Source organism: Clupea harengus, chromosome 11, assembly GCF_900700415.2.
Source record: "Clupea harengus chromosome 11, Ch_v2.0.2, whole genome shotgun sequence".
Lineage (NCBI taxonomy): Eukaryota > Metazoa > Chordata > Actinopteri > Clupeiformes > Clupeidae > Clupea > Clupea harengus.
The window spans coordinates 19447210-19473239 of NC_045162.1; the positions used below are offsets into that span (position 1 = coordinate 19447210).

The 26030-nt window shown below is 42.7% G+C and overlaps 1 protein-coding gene across 2 annotated transcripts in view; it reads left to right on the forward strand.

The window, feature by feature from the left end:
* Positions 1-26030, forward strand: part of bckdhb (branched chain keto acid dehydrogenase E1 subunit beta) — a 60095-nt gene that overhangs the window by 11825 nt on the left and 22240 nt on the right. For both annotated transcript variants that reach the window (XM_031575952.2, XM_012824593.2), the window contains exons 7-8: positions 6210-6307; positions 8050-8160. In XM_031575952.2, the coding sequence (XP_031431812.1) occupies positions 6210-6307; positions 8050-8160 (209 nt within the window). The remainder of the gene's footprint in view (positions 1-6209; positions 6308-8049; positions 8161-26030) is intronic.

Genomic DNA, 26030 nt, shown 5'->3' on the forward strand with positions numbered 1-26030 from the left:
CCATTCCCAGCATGTGGTAAGAATGACCACTCACCACTTGACCCCAGTGTGCAGGACTATCTCCACACTCTACCGCCTACTAGGTGACGAAGCCTGTGTTGTAGTGGTCAGGCATGCTGTGCACTGAGCACTGTAGCAGGAATATCAGGCTGACCTACTTAGGGAACTAGGCACGCATGTTGCGGAGGAAACGGATACAGAGCTAAGGAAAGCTTCTGGTCTGCCCCTGCATCTCACAAATCAAGGACAGAGCTATGGAACTTCTGGTGGCCATGCAAAGATATCTGTGGCTCTGTCTGGCCCAGCGGCCTGACAAGGAGAAGGTGCCTCTGCTGGATGCCCCAGTGTCTGCCACAGGCCTGTTTGGCGTGGCAGAGAGGGCCATGAGAGACAAGTCAGAAGCGGCTGAGAAGGACTCTGTAGCCCTGAGGAACATGTCAGCCGGGCAAAAACTCATCAGCTGCCCCAACTGTTAATAAAAGTTCCCAAAAACAAAGATGTGTCCTCACTTCTCCATCACACTCTGGTAAGCAAAAGGTTTTGTATGGGTGCCTCAAAGCCCTCCGCATTACCATGTGCTCAGGGTTGGATGAATTGTCGTTTATCTGCACACTAGACACAGGAAGCAGTCACACAGGTTTGTATTTTCTCATGTTTCACTAAACTCCTCCAACCTTATTAGGGCCCATTCTAGATCTGAGAGACCTGAACAGAGGCTTGAAAAAGCTCCCGTCTCGTATGCTTATGCAGAAAAAGATCATTCCCATTGTACGTCAGAACGATTGGTTTAATTCCGATCGCTCCACGGCACAGGAAGTTACTGAGATTTGCTTTCAGGAACAAAGCATACGAATTTCTAGTTCTTCTGGTTGGTCTGTCTAGCATCAAGAACCTTACAATGTGCGTGGAGTCAGCAGGATCTCCACGGCAGCAGGGCTTTGGCATGTTGAATTGTCTAGTCGACTGGCTAGACTTGGCAGTGCTAGTGGAGCATCACAAGGCTGTCACTCTGTCTCACCTACGACAGCTGTATAACTGTTTTTTTAAACGCATTTCTTTGAAATGCTTCCCATCTGTCATTTCTTTGAAATCTCCCATCATCCGAAGACTTCCGTGTTAAATGCAATTGACAGCCGTATGTAGGAATAAGGAGGTAAGATTATGGACTGGATAGTTCATTGCTGTGAGGGTTTTGGATTTAAAAGTCCAGTCGGTGATTCTAATCCACACTTTTTGTCAAATTCAGCAAGGTGCTCCAGGTGTCTGTTCTGTGTGTGCTTGAAAAAAAGAAAGCTGCAGTCGTGGCTCTTTAAATGGGAAACAGAGTGGCTCAAGCTGAGCCACACACTATTCCAACCAATCAACACGTTGCTTTAGGAGCACGGAAGGGAGGGGTGTAATCTGTTTGGCTGTTGAGCTCAAATATCAACAACCTTTCGCCAGAAGCACGGACTGTGCCTTTAAATCGAGACCTGACTTGTTTTGATGAACGAGTATATTTGTTTGTCTGTTATTCACCATCTTTTTCTCTCTGCATTTTGTGACTATCATTGGTGTGGTATTCCAGTGTCGTTAAGAGGATAATGTCTTCCATTCTTTTCCCTTTGAACTGGTAGCTTAACATCAGGAACTACTTTAATGCACAAAAATGTATGCATTTCGTTCATTATCCTAGTGCTTTTACTTAGTTTGGTTTATTCTGGTATTTTGTAATTGTCATTATGTTGGTGAGACAAAGCCACAATTCCCCCCCCCCACACACACACACACACACTCACAGACAGACAGACAGAGAAACTTCTATGATCAATGTGTTAATGTGTTATGAATGGAGAGATAATATATTATATTTTTATAACCACTGTTCTAGACGTCAGGGGTGTGTGTGTGTGTGTGTCTTTCAGTGTGTGCGTGCCTGTCTATATTGAAATGTTTAGGGTTTTGTTTTTCTGAACAAGGTGTGCAAAATGATGGCAACAGAGATGTGCACTTCACCTAACTCACAGTAGACTCAAGCAAGTGGTGCGGCCACCAATTTTCGTAATCACAGCTGTCATAATCGGTTAAGGGTACCTCACCCTAGTCTCTAAATCATGCCTCCCACTGAAATGATCTATAATTACCATCTCCAATGCTTTTGTTCAGGCCTTATCCCACTGTATTGGCACACAAGGAATGACTATTCTCTGACTTGTTCCTGGGGCCGTGTGTGGTGTGTGTGTGTGTGCTCCGTATTTATGAACTCCATCCCCTCGAGGCACATGGAAATCACATTTTCAGGTTAACCAAGATGTCAGTGTTTCAGCATCAAAACCACAATCAAAGGCTGAAGTGGAATTGCTGTGTGTGATGAATAAGACAAAGCATGATGTTGTTTAGAGGCTTTTACATATGAGCTCATGTCTGCGATAAGACATATTGAGCCAAACTTGGGAAGATTAAATCTAAACAGAAACAATGGAGAATGGGATATTGTTAACTGTAGGAAAGCTGAGCATCAGTGGAAAAAAAAATCAGCTGCAAATCCATTATGACATTTTTAAACAACACCTCATTATTTTCAACAAAGCAATTAGAAACGTAAAACCAGCTAATTTCTTAAAGCTGATTTCGGAAAATTATAATAATCCCAGAATGCTTTTCTCAACTCTTGACAGCCTCGTAAATCTAGCTCCAGAAAGATTTCTATGAATGACTTTGCTGCTGTTGATAAAGAAATGCTCAGGAAATAAGTAATGCATCAATCTCATCTACCTCCTCACTTGACCCCATCATCACTGCTTTTTTTAAGACAGAGTTCTCTAGAGGATGAAGTGCTAGCGGTTGTAAATCTTTCCTTGACTGGTACTTCACCCCCGTTGATAAAAACTGCTGTTGTGAAACCTCTCCTAAAGGAAAGTAACCTGGATCCCTTAATACTAAACAAATTCAGGCCAGTTGCAAACCTTTTGTTTTAAAATTTGTATTTGTATTTAAACAACTTAATGATTACTTAAATTTCAGATGTATATTTGAGAAGTTCCTATCTGGCTTTCCTCCTCACCATTGCCCTGAGACAGTGCTAGGTAAAGTTGTAAATGATCTGAGAATGAACATGCATGACAGTAAACTCTCAATATTAGTCCTTTTAGACTTAAATGCAGCATTCATACAGTTTATCATGGCATCCTTATTAACAGCTTACAGAGTTTGCTGGCGTAGTTTTAGATTGGTTTTGGACTTATCTGTCAGGTGAGATTTTTATTTTTTGTCTGTCCTTTGGTGTCCACTCCTTGGCAAAGCATAACTTGGGGTTCCTCAAGTCTCCATTTTGGAACCTGTTTTGTTCAGCCTCTATATGCTGCCACTGGGAAGAATTATTAGAGAGCATGGGATTTACTTTCATAGCAATGTCGATAATACACAACTATACATTTCTTTATCACCCAATCAGCCCTATTGATTAACTGGTTCAATGCATTGATCATATCAACTTGTGAATGTTCGAACTTCTTTCAATTGAACACAGAGAAGACAGAGGGTTTAATTGTCAGAGCAAAGTTCTGGAGAGAGACACTGTGCACTAACTGGAAATCTCTGCCACAAAATGCCAAGCCCCTAGCAAATATTTTTTGCATACTTCTAGACCCTGAATTGAATTTGGAACCTTACATCAATAATGTCACAAAAAAATCTTAGGACATATCTTCCTAGGATTCGTTTAAATGCTTAGCATTCTATTTTTCTCTTAATCCATTTTATTTGTATTGATTGTATTGATTGATTTGATTTATTTGTATTTGATCTTGTTCTATTTAAATCTTCCTCTTTTACGATGCTTCACTGGTCTCTCTAGGTCTTATTTTTACATGATAATTTCTTTATCATCTTATTTGTATTGTTGTATTTGTATTGTATTGTTAAGCACCTTGTATTGCAATTTTGCATGAAAGGCGCTATATCAATAACGTTTTTTATTTGATAAAAATATATATATATATATATGCAGAACAATTTAAACTTCATTTAGTTGATTTGGTTTCTGTGATTTTAGAGCAATCTCCTTTTCAGCTCAGGGCAACTTAAGCAAGACAACTAGAGGTCTGCATTTTCAATCATTCAAACAGTCTTGAATGTTTGTAAGAATGTGCCTCTGTGCATTTGTGTGCATCTCTCTCCTCTCTCTCTCTCTCTCTCTTTCTTTTTTCTCTATCGCTCTTTCTTTTTTTTCTTTCTTTCTCTCTCTCTTTCTCTCTCTGTGTGTGTGTGTGTGTGTGTGTGTGTGTGTGTGTGTGTGTGTGTGTGTCGGTCTGTATGTCGGCCTGTTTGTCTGTCTGTCTGTCCCAGAACACAAAGGTCATAATTCCAGGTTAAATACCTCGGTGCACTCTGTGCACTGTGCTGGCAGTGTCTCTGAGTACCGTGGGCCAGATGTCAGGCTTTGATATAACAGACACACAGCTGACCTTTTGGACAAAACAAATGCAACTTCAACATGCTGATTAAATTCAGTAAAAAAAGGGGAAATTAATATCTGCTGTACAACCACTGAGCTTGATTTTAGAAACACATTCTTAAGATGACCATGGATTTCTTTTCCTTTTTCCTTTTTCCTTTTTGCTTTTCTTTTGGAGACAGTGAGACATATGTTTGGCTGTGTCGTGTGTTTTTTTTTTTTTTTTGTCTCCTCAAGAGGATGGACGAGTGGAGACCGATCAAAATGTCTTGAAGTAAGAAGAGGCAAAGCCTCTAGTCTAACTACTGTGGCCAATTACCACTACAGCTCGTGCGTAGCCTTGAAATTGGTCCATGGTGCAGCTGTGCGGAGTTACCCCCCTGCCCGCCCAACAACCTTCTTTAAGCCTCACTGGTTTTTTTTCTTTACAGAACAGAAGCTATTATATAATCCATACTTTACTTCCCTATCAAAATGTGTTTCTTTGGTCTCCATGAAAAAAACATTAAAAATTCTGAATAGATGCCTTCAAAAATGGCCAAGTATCTGTCTGCCTGTCTCTGTCTGTCTGTCTGTGTGCATCTTGTATTGAGTTGCTGTTGATAGGATATGCTCATCAGCGACCAAGTGCTGTAAAGAGATTGATGCCATTTATTACATTCAAGTGAGCCCAGTTCAGTTCTTGGTGGACAAGCTGAGTAATTATTTTGGCTAAGAGTGTAGGGAGACATTTGTTTTTGCTTTAAGCTGTGGAGTTAAAAAACCGAGCAAGAAGTTGTTGAAAAGTTACCAGCACACATTTTACAAAGTGTCTGATAAATTACTGAGAAAGACAAAGGGTCTAATAAATTCCTGAGAAATACAAATGTCAGGTCAAACATCATGCTGGAGGAGCAAGAGCTTTCAGACAAAGCAACACATTAGGTATTAAGGAGCTTTTAGGAATATGTGAATAATGGAATATTGTATACAGTAAAGACCAACTCGAAGAAGACCACTGCTGGACTTTCATTTATGAATAACAACCTCTAATTTGAGCTGTTGGATTACTTTAGAAATTTCAAACTAGATGAACTGTCTAGCCCATCCACGTTTAAGATTGTTTATAGTTTACAATAGATATATGTGTGTATACTAAATAGCCAAGGAACAGGGGGCCTTGAAGCAATACAATTAATTGTTAAGTTGTGTTGTCTATAGATTGTCTATTACACACAACCAAAGTGTTACTATATATAGAGCAGCAATTTACTGTTAGCTTCTCCTTGTCCCATGCAACTGAGCGGCCTCACCTGTGTCCATAATTAAGATGGATTCCAGTCTCAGGATGGACTCCTCTGGGGTGTACATGTTTGTTTTTCCTCTTACTGACGAGTGTAAATTGCAGGCTGTCGGGTCCCCCTGTGAGTAGAGGCTGTAGTTTTGTTTAACTGATTCCCATTCATTATGTCAGAAAGCGCTGAGGAACGAGCCAAAGCATTACACTAACGGGAACCGCAGTTTGCCAGTATTTTCAAAGGAGGTTGAATTTCAAACAGCCTTTGTCATCTAATCCATCTTGTAGAGGTATCGGAGTCTTGGGACTTTGACAGGAAGGCACATAATGAAGCCATTAAGGAATGTGTGCTTGGACTAGCGTGGTGGATGTCATGGGTTTTCCATTATTTATTTAAAATATTGATTTTGATTTCCGTTAAGATAAAAAAATAAGAAAACAAATATTCTATTCTTTCTGGTGAATAAACTGACAGCTCTCTTGTTCTTTCTCCCTCAGTGGAACAAGTTCCCACAGAACCCTACACCATCCCCCTATCACAGGCCGACGTTCTGCAAGAGGGAAGTGATGTCACTCTTGTTGCCTGGGGAACGCAGGTAAGTGCCATTAAAAGACGAGGGGAAAGGGTTGGGTTTTTTTTTTTGGAAGGTGGGGGCCAGTGGGAGATGAGGTGGCGGGGGTGTTGAGTTGGTAGGTTCACCACCGTGGCGCTAAATCTCAATCACACATGAGACACGGCCATGCTGGGGGGGGGGCAAGACTGAGCTGCGGGTAAATCTGAGCTCAGTGATATTTAAGCTTCCTGGAGGACTTGCGGATTAATGTTCAATCTGGCTGAAGATGAGGTCACTCAGCAAGCTACCGATTCTGGGGGTGGGGTGTGAGGGTGAGGTAGGGTGACGAGAGGGGACTATGTTTTATGACCAGACTTCACATGGACATCCCCTCCGACTAGCACAGCTTTGCCTTTGTGCTCCATTGTGCTGACAGGGACACGTGGACACCACTCCGCGTCCACACCCTCTGTTGATCCACCCCTTGTATTCCTTTCTCTGCTGTTGGATTAGGGCCTCAATAGCGCGCCAGGAATCAACACTCACAAAAAGCCCTCAACTCTCCCTTTTAACAGGCTCGTCCTAGCCAGCAGTAAAGACTCCATAGTGTGCCTTCATCTGAAGTGCTGATGAGGAAAGCAGGGAGGAAATAGCCTCCTTTAGAGAAAAGAAAGAGATTGAGGGAGTTGGCAGGAAAAAAGTGAAGATGGTGACTGCTGGCGGAGTGTTACTTGTCGATCTCGCCCCCAATTACTTCTCCCTCCATCAGCGACGGAGGAGTGAAATGAAAACAGTGCAGAAAGACATCAGAGAGTGTGTGTGTGTGTGTGTGTGTGTGTGTGTGTGTGTGTGTCTCTCTCTCTCTCTCTCTCTCTCTCTCTCTAAGGGCGCCCAAAACCTTCAGTAAGAACCCTTAATGATTGAAACAGAGGGGCATTTGTCACCAGAATGGGCCTTTACCACAGTTTTGGCCTTAACCGGTCCATTTTGTGCCATTATAGTCACTTCACTGATGGGTGTGTGTGTGTGTGTGTGTGTGTGTGTGTGTGTGTGTGTGTGTGTGTGTGTGTGTGTGTGTGTGTGTGTGTGTGTGTGTGTGTGTGTGTGTGTGTGCCTGTATGTGTGGGGGTTGGCTCCTCTCTGCCATCACACCTGCATCCATTCTCTCCTTTAACTTGAGCCATGGGCACGGGAGAACTCTTGTCTCACGGGGGGGACGGAAATGTTGCAAGCCAAACAGCAAGCAACATTTTGCAACCTTGATGAAGTGTGTGCTTGTAATTTAACATGATCCACATGGAGTCCTCCACAGCACGTCATCAGCAGAGACTTATAATGCATGGTGTTTATTATCGACTTGTCCACTGACATCCCTTAGTGCAGGTCTCATGTACACACTTCACCCCACACTGCAGGCCCATTTCACTAACACGCACACACTTAGGAGACCCCAGTGTTTGCACACAATAGCTTTACAATCAGATGTAAGGCCTCAGACAACGGGTGATGGTTGTTAACACATTTAGCATGGCGAGTACGACCACGGTAATGAATACCACTCCTGTTGTGTCTGCTTTTATTAACAGATGAAAACCGTCTCAGAGAGTTGTAGCGCCAAATGGCCAGAGCTAGATTTGAGGCCTGTTTCATGTGTGTTTTATTGAAGGATTATGTTCTCTGTCTTTTTTTAGTGTGCCCTTTTCCCGCCCCTCAAATACAGAGATATTCACATTTACACTCCTGAGTAAGTAAACATGAAATCGGCCCTGTTGTTTTCCGCTCAGGTCCATGTGATGAGGGAGGTGGCCAATATGGCTCAGGAGAAGCTGGGCATTTCCTGTGAACTCATCGATCTGCAGACCATCCTGCCCTGGGACACGGAAACAGTTTGTAAGGTAAGACACAATCGCTCTGCACGCACGCGTGCGCATGAACTTGCCCAGCATTTATCAGCAAACAGTCGTTTAGGCGCTCACAGTATAAAGAACTGGACTACGCGCAATCCACTGTGTCACGATGACTTACTGCTTTGCGTTCTCGTTAAATGTGCAGTTACGACCCATGAAGAAATAATTACGGATTGAGTTTCGTTCAGTCTCTGACTTTTCCCATCTTTTCCCATCTGGCTCCAGCTCCGTTGTGTACAGAAACAGTGCCATGACAGGCGGCCCTTTTCCTTGAATCCCTAAGTGCATCGAGAAAGCAGTGGGATGTGCTAGGATTCCTAATTCTTTTTCCATCACTCCAAAAGTCTATATATATATGTTTATATAATTCATATATGTAAATGTTGGTTCGGTATGCATATCCTGTCCTGAGCGGCTGCTCCCAGCTGGCTATCAGTCTGTCCACATATGACTGAATCATGACCCTCGCGGCAGCAGTGGTTTGTGAAGAGGGGGGTGGGGGCGCCGCCACACTACCCCCGTGTTCTGTTTTCATTTCTTATTTTTCGTGTTTATTTATTTATTTATTTTTGGGTGCACGGAGCGGTCGTCGGAGCCCGACTGGCACAAGTGCAGTATGAAATTTTTATGTAGCTGTTTTATTATGTGACTTTAACGGCCCTTCGGGTGCAGCACATGACCATCAGAGAACTCTGACAGGGCCACCTCGCCGCCAAGCCAGTGTTCTAACTGACAGTTAAGACCCAGAAATGAAACAGCGGTGGCAAGGTAGTAATTTAATAGCGAAGCCCGACTGGAACCCGTGGCAGATTGTGTTATTCTTTTGCCGTGAGGGCCAGAGAAGTGAGCGAGGACCAGGCATCGGGCTGTTTGCACAGGAGAGGCAGCTTTGTCTATCCAAACAAACAACTGAAAGTCAGAGCGCTTCTAAATGAAGACGGACACAACCCCCTTTTCCACTGAACACTTTCAGAACCGTTTCAATGGGTATTGTCAGTTTTCCACTGTCAAGCGTGTTGTACGGAGGTCCTGTGCTGATAATTCAAGCACACTGAACAGGTACGACTATTGATTGGTCACTCTCAACACCATGTTTGGTCTCATGTTCTGTGCGGCCATGTATAACCATATACCTGTCAAAAAGTACACCAAACCTTTGAACTGCTCCATCGTTGTTTGGATTCACATGAGAAGATGTCCTCTTCTACCAATAGAAAGGCCAATAGATTACAGTCAGAATCACAGTAGTAGTACAGTAGACAACAGTATTATGAAAAGCAATATGTAGTAGTATACACATCATATGGATAAGCTTAGGATTTGGTCAGATTCTTTGGATGTAGAGCCCTCCTCCAAAAAAAACGTGTTGTGGGTCTCGTCACAGCAGGCCCACAGTACTTGTTTGTCAATGGATGCCTCAACAGACTGATACAATGTCAAATGGAGACAGAAGAGCAGAATGTGGTTACCATGGCATTCAACTGCATTGCAGTTACAGATCTTCAGATCTCTTTCATTATTTGCTCACAAAGGCTGACATTCTGGATGATATCTACCCTGCACACCGCATGATGCTGTCAGCAACCCTACAGACACAAACTAACGAAAGAACAGCCATTAATAAATAACGGATTCAATTTAGGATTCAGAATAGTTGGTTTGGTCAAAATGAAGCCCGTTCCTGAACGTATCCCGAGCCTGCACGTGACTGAGCACTAATAAGACTCATAGGGAACGAGAGTGGGCAGCTGAACTACACTCAGACGTAAAGCATGTTTTTATTGGAGATGGCTGCTGTGCTTCGAGGTTAAGGGTAGACCACTCTGAATCTCAATGAACATGATCTGTTGGCTACTTGATTCACTACAGGCAGTGATCAATGCACATACCCAGGACGGTACTAACCTTCCAGTATTCACAAGAACAAATACAAATCCTTATATTTCCTTAGATATAATAGAAATAAACCTTTTCTTCCTGAATTAATTTCACAACCATTAATGTGTAAGAAGGGTTCCTTTAATTGGATCATTTTCCCTTAATCTACGGATTCGACAACCCCTTCTATTTATGAATCCATGTGAAAATCTACTTCATATTCTCTCAAAAATACCCCAAAACATCAGGCTTTATGTTGTTCAATGATTTATTGTCAACTTGTTTGGGTGCCCCAATCAACCAGCTCTTGGAGAGATAGGACGGTACTTCCTTGCTCAACCTCTAACTGCCAGCTGTGTTTGTGTAAATGCAAGGTCAAGCCAAAGACGTTTCCGGCAAGACTCGAACCTTGGCTCCTGTGGCGATGAACACGTGACCTTTTCTCCCATGTCAACTTGATTCCTGCTGTGTGTATGTGTGTGTTGCTATGGATACAGCTAGAGCAGTGACCAGTCTCGGAACTGGACCTGGAATGTCCTGTAGAGTTAAAAGTTAGTAAGTAAGTCATTTGAATCACCTGATGTTGACCACACATGATGCTCCGTGACCAGGGAGGAAGGGAGACCCTTTCATCAGCACAATTTGCTGTTAGAAAGAGGTTTTGAGGAAAAGAACGGAGTCAGATTTAAATTAAAATAAAATCTCTTCATCTTGAGCAGCCCATGTTTGGTCTCGATATTAATTATAATCTATGTAAAACTGAAAACAAATGTCAGTGTCTTTTCAAAGTTCATGGAAGACGTTTGACTTCGGTAAATCATAAGTTGTAAATTTCAATGTTATTCGCCTTGTGACCAGCACATTGAAACAGCCAATGCAGATCCAGCCAAGGAAAGCACTGTGTGTTAAGGCAGCCTTCTTTCTAAGCGGTGCCGCTCTGTGGAAACCGAACCATTAAAGATTTCTTCCACTGAGGTTGAGAGCAGAGGATAAGCGGTCAGACTTGAAAAACACTAACTTGTGTCCAGCCAGTAAGATGCACTGCCCAGCTTCCAGTCTCGGGTCTTAGAGCGTTTCCTGAGCTGGGACATGGAAAGTCCTTACAGGCATTATTACATTTAAGGCACAACTGCTGTTTTTAGATATGTATGTGTGTGTGTGTGTGGAGGTGGATGTCTTTCAGAGTTGCTTTTCCTCATGAAGTGCTATCGGTCCCTTAGTTTTAATTGCCCACATGGTCCTTGGCAAGGTGTGGCAGAGAGGGCAGTAAGGTTTTGAGTTGTAAAAACATTTTGGTTTTGATTGGCTGCATACTTGTGGGACACGTTAAAATACATCATACAAACTAAAGCAGCACATACCTTGTGGCATGCATATGTATGTGTGTGTGAGTGTGTGTGAGCGAGCTTTGCTCTCACGGCAGGTACCAATATATCCACTGGAGGTCCCTGTTGCCACAGCCTCGGTGTGTGACAGGGATTCTGCTAACTGGGCAATGTAATAAGAGGCACTGGAATGCATCTCTGATATCTGCGGGACACCTATTTGTGTTGGAATGATGGGTGATTCCTGTAAATCACCATGGAAATGACGTTAGCAGCACTGAAGATAATCACACGAGACTGTAGATCTGCAGGAGACCAACAATACAGTCAAAACGCTGGAAAGGCTTACAGGCTTATAAATCTGAAACGTCAGCATTATTATGCAACAATTTGCCGCTTTTTGAGGTATGTTCTTATGAGTAAGTACTGGTGGGAGCAGCTTCAAATTCATTTGATGGTATATGGTCGTGTGAAGGACAAGTAAAAATATGTAATTCGCACTTGCCCGTCCAGGTTATGCACTATGTAGTTCTGTGGTCAGAATGGAACACCCCTCGAAAATGTGAAAAACGCCTTCACAGCATCTTCACAACATCGCCAAAAGACACCAGTTGGCTGGTTGCTGTTGGTGGTGTTTTGCAAGGCTTTTGCATGCTCCATAATGCTGCTTTAACTAAGCTGCAACAGTGGCCAGGCTACTGGGCGTTTCTCTTGCTGTGTGTGAGAACTCACTCGTTTCGCCACACTTTCAGTCAGCCTCACTTCTCTTTTTTTTATCTCTGCATTCTTCCTACTTGCCTCCCCTTCCCCTTTCTCTCTTTCTGATAAGTGGCCTCAACATTGCCATTCTGAGTCGCTTTTGTCTAGGACAGGGTTATGATTTGTAATATTTTTATTCTGATACCAATTCAGGTAGTCTAGAGACTAGTGCTATCCAAATGTTCTATATGACACAAATTGAAAGCGGAGAATAAATAATGACAAGCACAAGATCTGTATATATTCGCCAAAGTAAAAGATGATATTCCCATCCTGTTGTAGTTTATTTATATGTCAACTTAATGCTTGTTAGTAGAGAAATGTTGAATTAGACAGTTATGTTATGTTTGTAAGTGATGGTGTACTGGCCCAACATAAAGAAACATCAACTGCAGAAACACTGAACTCCCACGGTCCCCTTTGTCAGTGCTGGTTCCCTTGACAGCCTTAGATTTACATTGACACATGTGTCCGTGTGCAGACGTGTGCGTTTACGTAAGGGCATGTGCTTTAGATAAGAAAATGACGCAGCTTGTCAACCAGCTATGATGGAGAGTCCACATAAGCACATCCTGACATAGTGAAGGGAACATTTAATTGTACAGATGAGTCACCGTTTGTTTGCAACGTGTGTGTGCGTGTGTGCGTGCGTGTGTGTGTGTGTGTGTGTGTCAATTTTTCTGCACAGGCCTTTAAAGTGGCAAGTGCTGAGTTAGCCTCAAATCTGCCCCAGTGTTCCTTTCTATGCAGGTAGGGTCAGTATAGAGATCACCAATGTACTACTGTAGTGGAGCATAATGTTTTCTGGTCTCCCATTATATTCCCTGGATCATGCGCCAGGAGGGTAAGTAGCAAAGGCTAGAGGTCTATATATACATGTGCCACTTGTTGACAAAAGGGAACTGGCTGAAATTGCAGTAAAAAAAAAGCGACTTTTTCTCTTTTTCGTTCCCTACTCACTCTTTTTTTCCCCCTCTCCCTCGCTGTCTGGCTCTACTTGCTTAGCGTAATAGACATTCATTTAAGGGATAAACAAAATGGCCGGTTAGTCTGTGCCAGACCAGAAACTCAAATGATATCATATGGAAAGTTTCTCCCCGTCGAGTTCGAGTCATGTTTGCAAATATTTCAATCGTCCATTTTATCACAGCCGCTCAACTTAGGCCCAGAAAGCGCCGCTTCAGTTCACCCCAGCATTCAAGTCTTTCTATAGCATGAAATGTTGGTGGGAGGGGGAGGTGGGGTACTGTGTCCAACCTCTGTAAAGTCAGAGACGGTAAAAATGTGGTTTTGAGCAGGCTTGCTAACTCGTGTCTCCTGCTTTCTTTTACGGTGCCATCACCGCTCGTAGTGCGGAGACACCGCTCAGTTGTCATCATACCCTTTTTATTCCTGCACTGTAGGTTTAAGCCGAAGATGTTCTTGGCTCAGGTAGTGGTCCCCCACCATGGATGGAATAGGAAATGTTTGCAGAGATGAATCATGTTGTTAAAATGCTTCAGCAGCATGGAGACTGTTTTACTCTCCCTAAATATCATGATTTAGACACTTTAAACCAGAAATAAAAGTCCACTTTGCACTTTCCACTTCCACGTGATGTTTTTGTCTTGCAACAATAAATCCTTAGTCACATTGAGGCAGTAAATCTCCTCAATATCGCTAACGTCTTACTTTTGTAAGTAATCGCTCACATCTTACTTTTGTTTTCGGCCTCCAGATCTGTCCTGGTTTGTTTGGTTCCGTACATCCACACTTAATTTAGTGTTCTCTCAGGAATATTTTGTTATTAATATTATTATTATTATTATTATTATTCACTGACTATGTCAAGTTGATCTTCTATTGAGATGTGCGGTGAAGTTGGTGGAACAGTTGATGTATGCGAGTCGTTATTGTATGATCATTTCAATTGGGACCAATTGCAGATGGCGCTTCCCAAAAGCCCATGTCAGGCAGCCATCACAGACTTGGACCCGTGCACAACGGCCGTCTTATTTCCATTCAGTCTGCTGCTCCTCGCTGCACTTAGCGGGTTATTTTGACTCCCCATATTCCCGTGTACGCCGCAACAAGCGTGCCGGCCCCATCCAAGACAAACTCGCCGGGCCTAACTGGTTTAACACGATCAAGATGTGTCCTGGGCTCTGAGGTTACATGCTCTCTCATTTACCCCCAGTAAAATGCACATCGCCAAGGCCAAGGACAGTGCCAGTGTTTTCTGTTCCGCTTTGATGAATACCTGTGTGTGTTTTTTGCCCTCGCTCTCTTTCTCTTTCCACCCGTCGCTCTGGTCGTTTTTTTGGCACGCCAGGGGCTTGCCACGTTTCTGATTGGTTAAGGTGTTTTATTCACTGGTGGTCTTGATGGCAAGCCTGGCTCTGCCAGCCTATTGCTCCAGGGATTACAGTCGGGAACTGTTTTTACAAGATGAAACGATGGGCTATTCTAAGGGGCTCATCATTCAGCGACCATTGAGGTGGATACGTGCAATGTCGTTGAAATGAAGCGTTTGTTTGAAATGTAGTTGGTGGCAGTGCTAGAGCTAGACAAAGTGATACAAACATTAGTAGCAATTTAAACTGTCAAAGTGAAGACTTTGAGTTGTTAAATATCTACATAAATCTTGAGCATAAAAAGAGATCGACCTGCATAAAAATACACATATTCAGACACACTCGTTTTGCTGTTTCACTCATTCACACATTTATCAATGACAAGGTACCATAACAATTTAAAACTGAGCAAGAAGAATGTGTGAAATGATTCATCAAGTGCAAAGACATTGTTGCCTTACTGCCAAAGGAGTTTGGGATAAAGCTGATATATCAACTTGCACCGTTGATGGTGAAGTAGGACGTACAGCAATCCCATAGTGGTCAATGCCGATTGGCTGGTCCAATGGTTTAAAACCTATGGTCTATGACCATTAGGATGAAATGACTGGAAACAATCCCCAATGAGGTGAGGCCAGACCCTATTCACAAAGGGAATTTGGGTCTGGTTATACAAGGCTACTCCTCTCTCTGAATTTATAGTGGGTTAAACAAGCTTTATTTAAAAAAACAGAGTTGTTTTCACTTATACTTTCAGGACTACACACACACGCACACACACACACGCACACACGCACACACGCAGAGTGCTGAATGATGATGTGGTGGTGATGTCTCCGGTCAGGACATTGTTCATCAGGCATTGATCATACCTGATTGATCATACCATACTTTCTGTACTTTCTAGTTCTGCACACACTGTCCACACACTGACTGACTGCACAGCTGTCTAAGTGGGAACAGATGCATAGACACATGTATTTACACACATGTACACTTGCCCTGTGTATGTGTGTGTCATCAAAGACAGCTGAAGTCGTCGACTGCTTCTATACGAGATCTCCGGCTACTCATGGATACTGTTTCATTTCTGCAGCGTGATCCAGTTTCCATTTGAATTGACACAGCCTGTTAGAAAAGGAACTGGCCCATTAGAAATGGAATGGAAATGTTTGTTTAATTTTCATTCAATAATTAGGCCCAACCAGTGGAGTATGCAGTTTTGTGAACTTGTAGGTTGTAAAATGTCCTTGAAAAGTCATGGAAAAGTTTTGAAATGTTGTCAATGAAAATGGGTGGGAATCCTGCATGGTGTCTAACACAGAGCTCACTGCCTTTCAAATTAGGGCCCTTTGAATTCAGGAAATTCTTAGTAATGTAAAGCTTTATGTATGAATGTGTTTGTTTGTTTGTTTGTTTGTTTGTTTGTTTGTTTATATATTTATTTGGTGACATATGAGATGTGAAGTGATAAAGTCCAGGGGAGTTCTCCTGGCTCATACACCATCCCTCATGCGCTAGGGATTGCACCCCACAACCTATTGCATATGACACCCAGTATGACACACACATGCACACACACACACTCACTCACTCAGTCACACAAACAATTTCCTTTCTGTATATTTTTTTGGCAACAGCTAAATATGGTAAATGAGTATCGGCCCAAAAAAAAAAAAATAATTCAATTTTATTTATATAGCGTCAAAACAATAAAATTGCGCTTTACAGAAATATCTGCCAAAATATCAGTTATCGGCCATCCTAAACCATTAGATATTGATTATTTATATGATTGGTATTGCCCCCAAAAAAATGCATATCAGTCGATCTCTAATATACACCCACGCCCGTACAACCTGCCCATGCCAGCGTAGATATTCTTGTTTGAGCTATGCTTGGGTGCACCCTCTCCTGTCAGGTGGTTCCAGGAGCAGCTGTGCCAAGACCCGAGACGAGCCCGATAAAAACATGCCCTTCAGGAAAACACACTCGGGCAGCATCAGGGCTAATGGCCTCATGTTGACTCAAGGCAGCCGGAGCGTCAGCCATCCGTACAAGATGTGCTCTGACGTAGGAGAGAGGACATTCTACACATCCTTCATCATAAAGATTAATGAATTAATGGCTGATTTTAATTCTAGTTCATTTAACAATAAAATACCTTTACCTTTGTTTCGAGGGTTAGAGACGCAGGAAAGTACTCTAATGAGTAACACACACAGATGAGCTCTTTATTGCAATAAGCCAGCAGAGATAGTCAACAAGACAAAGTCAAGGAGTATCTTGAAGGTTCAGCAGTGTCACTTTTTATACTATTTCTTAGTTTTGGTTTTTGATGTGAGCCAGTGCTCTTTGGCAATCGCCTTACCAGCTAATTGCATTAATTTCCTCTCAATATGTGATCAACATATTGATACTTTCCATCTCCAAATAAGGAACATCTTCAAGTCCATAGTCATGGTGATTGGTGACAAGAATTATTCACATTGATACCTTGTCTGACATTTAAATTTAACATTCTCTTTCTGTTGTCTGAGATGGCAGCGTCTTCCAAACTTTGACCCAGCTTTCAGGGTAACACACACACACACACACACACACACACACACACACACACTTTCAACCACATTCGATGGTGATGATGATAACGATGATGACTGATGATATCAGCCAACAGTTGCTGTAGTTGAAGGATGAACAGCAGGTGAAAATGTAAGGCTTTTATGCTTTTTATGAGAATTTCAAGTGTCTCCACTCCACACATTGTTATAATTGTTTTTGAAGCTACTTAGTTAATGATGTGGAAAAAACATACCATTGACTGATACATGCCCATCACATTCATATGACAGTGAACTAAACCACCAAGCTAACTTTAATATTTGACATTTGACAAATTGTTCTTACTTTGGACATAGAACTTTATATTCTGCTTAGTTGTTTTTTTATCATTTGATTTGCTTCTTTTGTCTTGCTAATGAAGTTTATGGAATGGAATTAAATGGAATAGAATTGAATTTAATAGAATTGATGAGAGAAACCGAAGCTGATGGGAAGAAGAAAAGTTGTGAGTTGAAGATAAGAGTGTCGTGAGTCAATCAGTGGATGAGTGCATACAGAGGGTATGAGATTTGGTAATACCTCTCTTGTGTTTGCCTCACCTGAACTAATGGTGAGGTGGTCTTGCAGGTGTGCAGGTCAGCTATGGTGTGTGTGGGTACATGCGTAGAGTCCTTTATTGGTATTGTATATGTGTGTTTGTATGTAGAAATGGATAAATCCTGATCTCTCAGATTTCCTTTGATGTTTGTGCTCTGTTGACCTTTGCTTGTTATGTAGGCTGTCACATGTAGTGTGTGTGTGGGGGGGGGTATTCCTGGAAGGCAGGCCTGAGGGATTTTTCTGTGAGTTGCCTCAGCTCTCTCCTGCCTCTCCGTTGTCCTTTCAGGTAAAGCTCAGCGCTATCAAACAGTCTGCCTCATTTGCTAAGTGCTCCACAGCTCTAATGTGCGTTGTAAGCTCAGAGAGACGGCAAACTGTGTTTGTGTGTGTGTGTTTGTTTGCTGTGAACTGTAATGGAAGTGATTTTTAATGACATGGAGCACAGCAGGTTGGCTTTTACTAATATTTATCCTCACTTGTTATAGCACCACAATATCACTCACCACTGGAGAGAGAACAAAAAAAAACAAAATGAAATGGAAAGATTTGTATTTTATTTTTGTGTTCGTTAGCTCTCGGACCTCACTTGCTCTGCAGTTAAATTGAAGCCACTTAATACTGTTGGATTACCATGTCACATGGGTCCCTATTATTAGCTTTGTTTATGATTGCATCTCTTATTAAAGTATGTTTGTTTTTAGACTGGTTTGGTAGAAACCATAACTTTCTTGTTATGTTGCTGACATCAGGAGCCAGAGTCTTTACATCAAAGCCACCATGCCTATGACACAGCTGCTGTGTCAGATCAGTGTGGTTGTGGTGTTACTAAACCAATGAGCATAAAATAGGGAAATAAACCTACAGAAATCACCACAGAGGTCTTGGCCCTAGGGCTGCTCTGCGACGGACTGCATTTATTCATGATTTTAAAGTGTGTGTTGGTGTTTCGGGATTTTATGGGGGTTTATTTTGAACAAAATGTCAGAGTTGTCCACTGGTAACACAGTGGTACTTTCTGGAGGGTTACGACTGAAGTATGTTAAGATCTTGGCATGCATATCACATCTGCAAATCAAATGCTGCAAATGCAAATCAAACGCTGCGATCACTTCTTGAATTTATGAGCGACCCTGCTGAGAGTTTAGACTGGCTTGCTGTGAAAAGATTGACGTGGTTGTCTGGCACCTTTTTTTTATTTCTTTGCTTTCTCCCTTCCCCTTTCAAACAAGAACAGTCACCCCACCCGGGTCTATGGATGTAGAGGTAGCAAAGTTTCATAAAACAAATAAACATGATGAAGCCTGTAATTACCAGCACAAGTTACTCTGTATGACTTAAATAACACAAAACAGTAAACGAAAGGCTCAATGAAAAGTCATCAAAACAGCGATTAGCCCTCAAAGTTCTGTGAGCCTGTTGACATTGTCCAGCTTGAGGGATGGCACATGTCACGACATTTACTTACGAATCATTATTTACCGATGATTTAGAAGACATAGTTAGGCTACTTTGTAGGGATATGTCACCTACCACTGTTTGCAACGTTTATTTGTTCAGCCTTCCATTGTTTACAATGGCAAACTCAAACAATTTGCCATTAGCAATGGCAGACTCGGAAATGTAATCTCTTTGCACTCAAATGAATCTTCAAATAAAGCAGCTACTCCCTGCTCCTTTCTAACCAGTTCAGCAGGTATTCACAAATTTGATAGGGTTGTCTCGTTGAGTACTTTAGCACGGCTGCCTTCTGCTAACCACGTCTGAGTCAGAAACAGAAAATCGAAATTGTAGGATATTATAAAAGGTAAAAGCTCTTTGGCAGCTGGTCACTGTAGAATACTGTCCATATCACGTATGCAGATTAACTGCCTGCCCGTCCATTGCGTAGTTGAACCTAAAAATGTGAAGGTATTGTTATGATATGGTGATTATAAAGATAGCATTATCCATACAGAGGCCATTTCAAGTTCATTTTTTTTGTAGTAGCCAGTTTTTTAGATTTTAGAAAGTAAATTGTGAGTTCTGATAAATTTGATGGGTTTATCAGCATAGGCGATTAAAACATGATGTATCCAATACTAAATTGTAATTAAGGCATATTACTCAAAGGGACATTTTTGGCACCATGTGCTGTTCTTTGTTAGTTTGCTATGAGTTTGTGTTCACAAGATTAAGAAGCGGAAGGTTTAAAAAAAAAAAAAAAGATTCTGGATACCATTTGAAGGAAAGCCTTGTTTCATTTTTGGGGTTGAGCTGAGATAACTATGCAACACTTTACTTTGCAAATATACTGTATGTTGCTGAAATTATTAACAATAAAGAATTTTCCTGTATTTTTCATATATCTCACTGACATTGGGCTGTCGTCCGATAAAAGGGAACACAGACCACAGAACTATACTGAACATAGAAATTGTGTGCGATGTGACATATTTTATTTTTGCCTCCAATAACTTTGATTAGGCTCCTTAATATTCAGCGCTTAGGAGGCAATAGCTCCTAAAGATTATTATTATTTTTATTTTTTTTTTGCCTGGAGCCCTGTTTGGGCTCTCCCACAACAAGCCAAGTCTTTCGATTGATCTTGTGGAAACATGTTCTCCAATCCAGCTGCCAGTCACCATCACCAAAGTGTGTGTGTGTGTGTGTGTGTGTGTGTGTGTGTGTGTGTGTGTGTGTGTGTGTGTGTGTGTGAGTGAGAGAGGGAAAGTGATTTAACTGACCAGCCCAGCAGGTTTGAGTTAAACTGCAAAGCCTTCCTGCATATTGTGTGTGTGGCTGTGATGCAGGTTTGAGTTAAACCCTCCTGGAGGTTGAAGTCAAAAGGTCAAAAATATTGATCTCCATCATCCATCAAGCCCTTGATGTTAGTGCTTCACTGATGACTGTAGATATGTGTATTTGTTTTTGCTTGAAGCAATCAAACAATCTGACTCCAGGCTCTTGTAAAGATAGAAAATTCTTGGCAAAGCCGTGCAAAGTTCATGCCTTCTTATTCCAAATATTGCACCATTACCAGTGACTCAAAACGCCAATTAATCAAGATGCACTGTAAAACAAACTCACAGCGTTTCCTCTTTTCCCTTGCATTTATCAACTTGTCATTCACTTATGTAACCATATTTCTTTCCCACAAGCTTGCCAGAGTCCAATTTACCAGATGAGCATATGTTGGACAACATGTGTGTGTTTTATCAGTGATCACTGCGTCACGCCTAACCGGTGTCTTGGGTGACTACGCTCCTGAAATAATAACCTCACACCCTTAGTAAGTTAGTAAGTTATAAATGTATGTATTTATGGTTCACAGACTAGTTCAGAATGAGGGTTAATGGGTTGTCTGTGTGTGTGATTGCAACAAGTGATGGGGTCAGAGGGTTAAAAAAATCCCTGCCAAGCCGTGAGGGTAAAAGTCAGTTAGGCTGTCGGGAATGGGGTCCTGTGTTATCTTTGGATCCTTGCCCTTCTAAGGATAATTGGAAACAATTGGGAGAAAGCTGGCTATGGAACAAAGGCACGTAGTTTTTTTCCCTTCAAATTTAGTGTGTAAGATGAAGTGTGTTATTATCAGATTAATTCAAAGGACTTTGGTTTGGTTCAGTAGAGGGTTGGAAAGGTTGTGAATTGGGATGTGATGTAGTTCTCCTGTGTGTGTGTGTGTGTGTGTGTGTGTGTGTTAGGGAGGTTATGTGAAGTGGTCACACACTCGCGTGTCACACTGTGGCCATGTTTTGGTGGTTATATCATTGGAAAATACCTCATCGCTCATGGTTGTTATTCTGTGGCTGATCCATTCTCTTCCTTCTCCTCGTCCTCCTTCTCTCCTTCACGCTCTTTCTTTCCACTCCTTTTCGTCGTGTGGAAATGCGGGACACTCCTTGGGCCCTAAGACCTGCCGAACTGTTGAGCTTTTTAAAACCTAAAGCATTCCTCGACCAGGTTATTTGCTCACGGGAGAACCCCTGCTCAGAGACCAGTGAAAGACTTGTGACTTCTTTCCAGTTGTTGTTGCTGTTGTTGTCTCTGAGGGTTTTTCTGTGGTTCCCTGAGGCTTGGGGAGGGAGGGAGGGGAGAGAGGGGAAGCTATGATCTTAGTTGGATGGACCAAACCCAGATTGACGCATCAGAGCCATGCAAACAACACAGACAAGCGTGGTATCTGGCCTCCAACAGTCTGGGTTCCAGCTGTGCAGATCTCTACGGAAGATGCTTGCCTTGCAAAAACCTTCTTCTAAAAAGGCTTATTTGTGTTATTGAATCTTCTGGAGGACAGTGCTCTCTGTCGCTGGTCGTTATGTAAGCTCTCCATCTCCCCACTAGTGTGTTTCTCTATCTCTCTCCTGTTTCCTTTCTGTCCTCATTATTCACATGACGCTCTCACGGTCCTGTCCTTTTTCTCTCATCTACCCCACTTCCCTGTTTCGGTCTTAATCTACTCTTTCCTCCCTCTCTCTCTCTGTCTCTCTCTCTCTCAGTTATTCCTCCCCTCCTCCCCTCCCTGGTCTGCTTTTCCATTCTGCTAGGATGCTGCCAGTGCATTCCTCTCCTCTCCTCTCCTCTCCTCTCCTCTCCTCTCCTCAGCACTCGTGAGATGTCTAGCATTCCTGCGCGGCTCTCTGTGTCACCAGCTGGAGAGGTGCTGTGCTGTGCTGTGTTGTGCTGTGCTGTGCTGTGCTGTGCTCTGCCTGCCCCACGCTAAGGCTATATCCACAAAGGCTTGTGAAATTAAAGATTGCCCCTATAAAGATTTATCTTTCACAAGCACCTGTATGCACAAAGATGAATAATCTCAAGATGGGAACCTTTCATGATCTGTTCTACAGTGTGTACACACACACACATACACACACACACACACACACACACACACACACACACTTATTAACCTTTGTGTCTGTCTGAATCGCAGTCACAACATTCACAAATATTTCCTTTTGAAGGGCTTAATGTGATGCTTCATATTGACTATTATATTATCACACATATTAGGCAACTTCACATTGTTCTGCCTAGCAAACAATCTGCCTCATGTCATAACCTAGATTATTTAGAAATACCGTGATTAAGGCATGGCTCCTCTGTTGAATTAGGTGTGTTGGTCTCTGGACGCTTTGCTGTATAGCCACAATCCGCTCACTTGTATTTTCCACTCAAAACTGGAGTCTTTTCCTTTTCTTTTCTTTCTTTTTTTTTTTTTTTCGGTTGTTGGACGAGTGACTGGGCAGATTGAGATCATTGAGGTCAGGGTGGAGACAGATATCACCACAGGCCGACTGGATCAAAGGAGACGAGAGGAGAGGAGATTAGATGAGAAGAGAGGAGACGAGACGAGAGGTAGTGGCCTGTTATTATGTGTGGACAGGAACTCACCCGACCAGAGGAGCAGCAGAGGGCCATGGCCAGGGCCGGGTGAACGCCATGGGAGGCCTCAGATTATACCCCTACTGCTGCTGGTTCTACCGCTGCTGCTGCAAGACTGGACGGAGGGGGTGGCTAGAAGGCTGAGGATGGTAGACCGAACGGAAGGACCAGATCAGGGGTTTGCTCTCCCAGCTTGCTATAATCTTGCGGTGTGGTGTGTGTGTGTGTGTGTGTGTGGAACTGAACTGGTATCCCGGTCACGTACTGCGCATCACAATCCAGAATTGTCTGTCTCTTATCAAACACACACACGGGGACCTACACATGCAATCACAGCTGTGCTCTGAGCTCAGGGGAGAGGTTTGGTGTGGTGTGGTGTGATGTGGTGCAGAGTTGTGGGCTCCCCACTGTGTCTGCCGTTAATATATACCATGGCAAGTGGTGGTTGATTTGAATGGTTGATTGGTCGCTTGATTGGTTTATTGGTCTGCTGGCTGATGCATTGGTCTGTTTATTGGGAAGTTCTTTCCTTTATTCTTCACTGGTATGTGCACTGGTCTGTTTCCTATACGGCGGGAGGAGCTGCTGTGCCGCTCCATATGTATTTTTTTTTTCTTCTTCTCCACTTCAGAGCCGAGTTACAAACCCCAGATCCATGGAAACACAGATGCAACACAGAGACACGAGACCTAAATAAACTCCTCAGCAGCCCTTAGCTCCAAATGTAAACTGACTGTCACCCACAGCAAACTGACACTGACAGGTTGCAGCTGGGTACACTCACACACACACACAGACTCAAGCACCAACACACACACATACATACATGTACATGCCCGCCCACGCGCCTCACAGATGTGGGCTATCATCAGCTGAGTTGGATTAAACTGAGGTGTGGTCAATAGCCTTGGAGAAAGGGTCTTGCTGTTCGCTTCATCCTTTCCAGCTGCAGTGACCCTTAAAGCGCTTATTGAGTTAGCATTCTGCACTGTAGGTGGTCTGGGGAATTTCTTTTGTTTCTCTTTCTTTTCATTTCTTTCGTTTTTTTGTTGTATTTTTGTTTGTATTGGTTAATAGCAGGTAAGCTGCTCAATCGTGGCAAAAATCATTATCACAATTATTTTGGCAAATACTGAGAACGTTTATTTATTCATTCATTGTTTTCACGAGGATATTTTTCAGGAGCGGTGCGGTTGTTTTACTAAAGCTAGGTCTGGGATTGACTTTTAGTCTTCAACCATACTGCTACTTTAACTGAGAAAATGTTAATCGTGTGTTTGAATGGGGTGCAGTCGACAATGCAAAGAGTGGATAACTCTTCCTTGTATAGGCATTGAATTTTGTCAGATTTGGACATTGAATCGTTTAGACTCTATATTAATCTCTGTTTAAACTATAAACTATAACATATTTAGCTTGCTAACGAATGTAACGGTATGTTTGGTTAATTATAATTGCTGCTCATCGACTCATTCCTCATCGGGACCCATCCTTGAAACCACAAGTGTTTAAAACACGGCTGAATTGGTTTCACCCTTCTTTCTTGTTGCCCAAAGGCTCTCTCTTCGTCATCTTGGCTCGAGCTGAACTAAACATGCCACAGCCTGGCTGAGAGTGAGTTCAGGCTTTCAGGGAGGGGCAAAAAGCACACTGCTGTGAAGGAAAGGGGTGTGCCGCATTTATAACACAAGACAAAACGAGAGCATCCTTGTGAAACGGAATGTGGCACAATAATCGTTTTTTTGTCGATTTTATTGCTTCATTTGATTAATCACCCAGCCGTAACAGTTAGCATAAGATTGAGGGGGAGTTAAGGTTGAGTGTGAACTCCTTCTTGACTTGAGCACTCTCTGGGTGTTGAATGGCACCAAAACTAGAATTTAAAGTGCTGGAACATCCACCAAGTCTAGTGTGTGCTCCACACTCGTGGAATATCTCCCTCCAGATTCCGCTCTTAAAGCGGAGTAATTTAACATGCAGCCAAGCCCCTCGCCAACTCCCTACAGGCCTGCGGTCACACAGCCAAGGGTATGGCTTGCATGGTTGCACCGGAGGGAGGAGGAAGAGCCAGTCAGGCTTTAATTGAGCTGAATGGGGTTTAATGTGTTGTTATTATGGGATGCTGCAGGGTTATTTCTGTCTGAGGTCTTCCTTGACGACAAGGGTACACAGTGGGGAGGTCTGGCGGAAAGCACAGCTGTCCGGATAGGATTTTTTTTAAACCTTTGCTGTGTGTGTTTGTGTTTTGTTAATGAATATACTGATAAATCTGTTTTGTATACATATGTATCCATGTGCATTTCGGAGAGAAGACTGTGTGTGTGTGTGTGTGTGTGTGTGTGTGTGTGTCCCATCTCTGCCTCAGGGATGTGATTTCTCCCTCTTTAGCTGGCACAACCATCTCATAAAGGCAGGAGTCGTGCTGTGAGCGGCCAGTCCATTTGTCTCAGAGATCATATGGCTGAGCATGAGTTACGACCCCGCACTGGCCGCCCAGTGACAGACCACGCTAGCCAATCAAAGACAAGCACGCCAAAACCGCCACCCGTCCACGCCCACTCCCACTCCAACTCCACATATCCTGTGGCACACAGAAAGGATGGAGAGGTGTGTGTGTGTGTGTGTGTGTGTGTGTGTGTGTGTGTGTGTGTGTGTGTGTGTGTGTGTGTGTGTGTGTGTGTGTGTGTGTGTGTGTGTGTGTGTGTGTGTGTGTGTGTGTGTGTGTGTGTGTGTGTGTGTGTGTGTGTGTGTGTGTGGCTCTACATTTACAGATATGTTCACGCCTATCTAGATAGTGATATTTGTACCAGAGAAAGGAATGAGAGTAGAAGAGCATGCAGTTGGGCACCGCTCAGACTAATGACTTTATTTATTTATTTATGTATGTATGTATTTGAAGAGAAATGGGGTAAATACAAACCAAACAACGAACAGACATTTAAATTACAGTAAAAATGCCAATGCATTCTGACTTTTTAATTTCATGAAATTCAACCGTAATTGGGGCATGTCTTTAGGGGTGCCTTAAGCTTTTCAC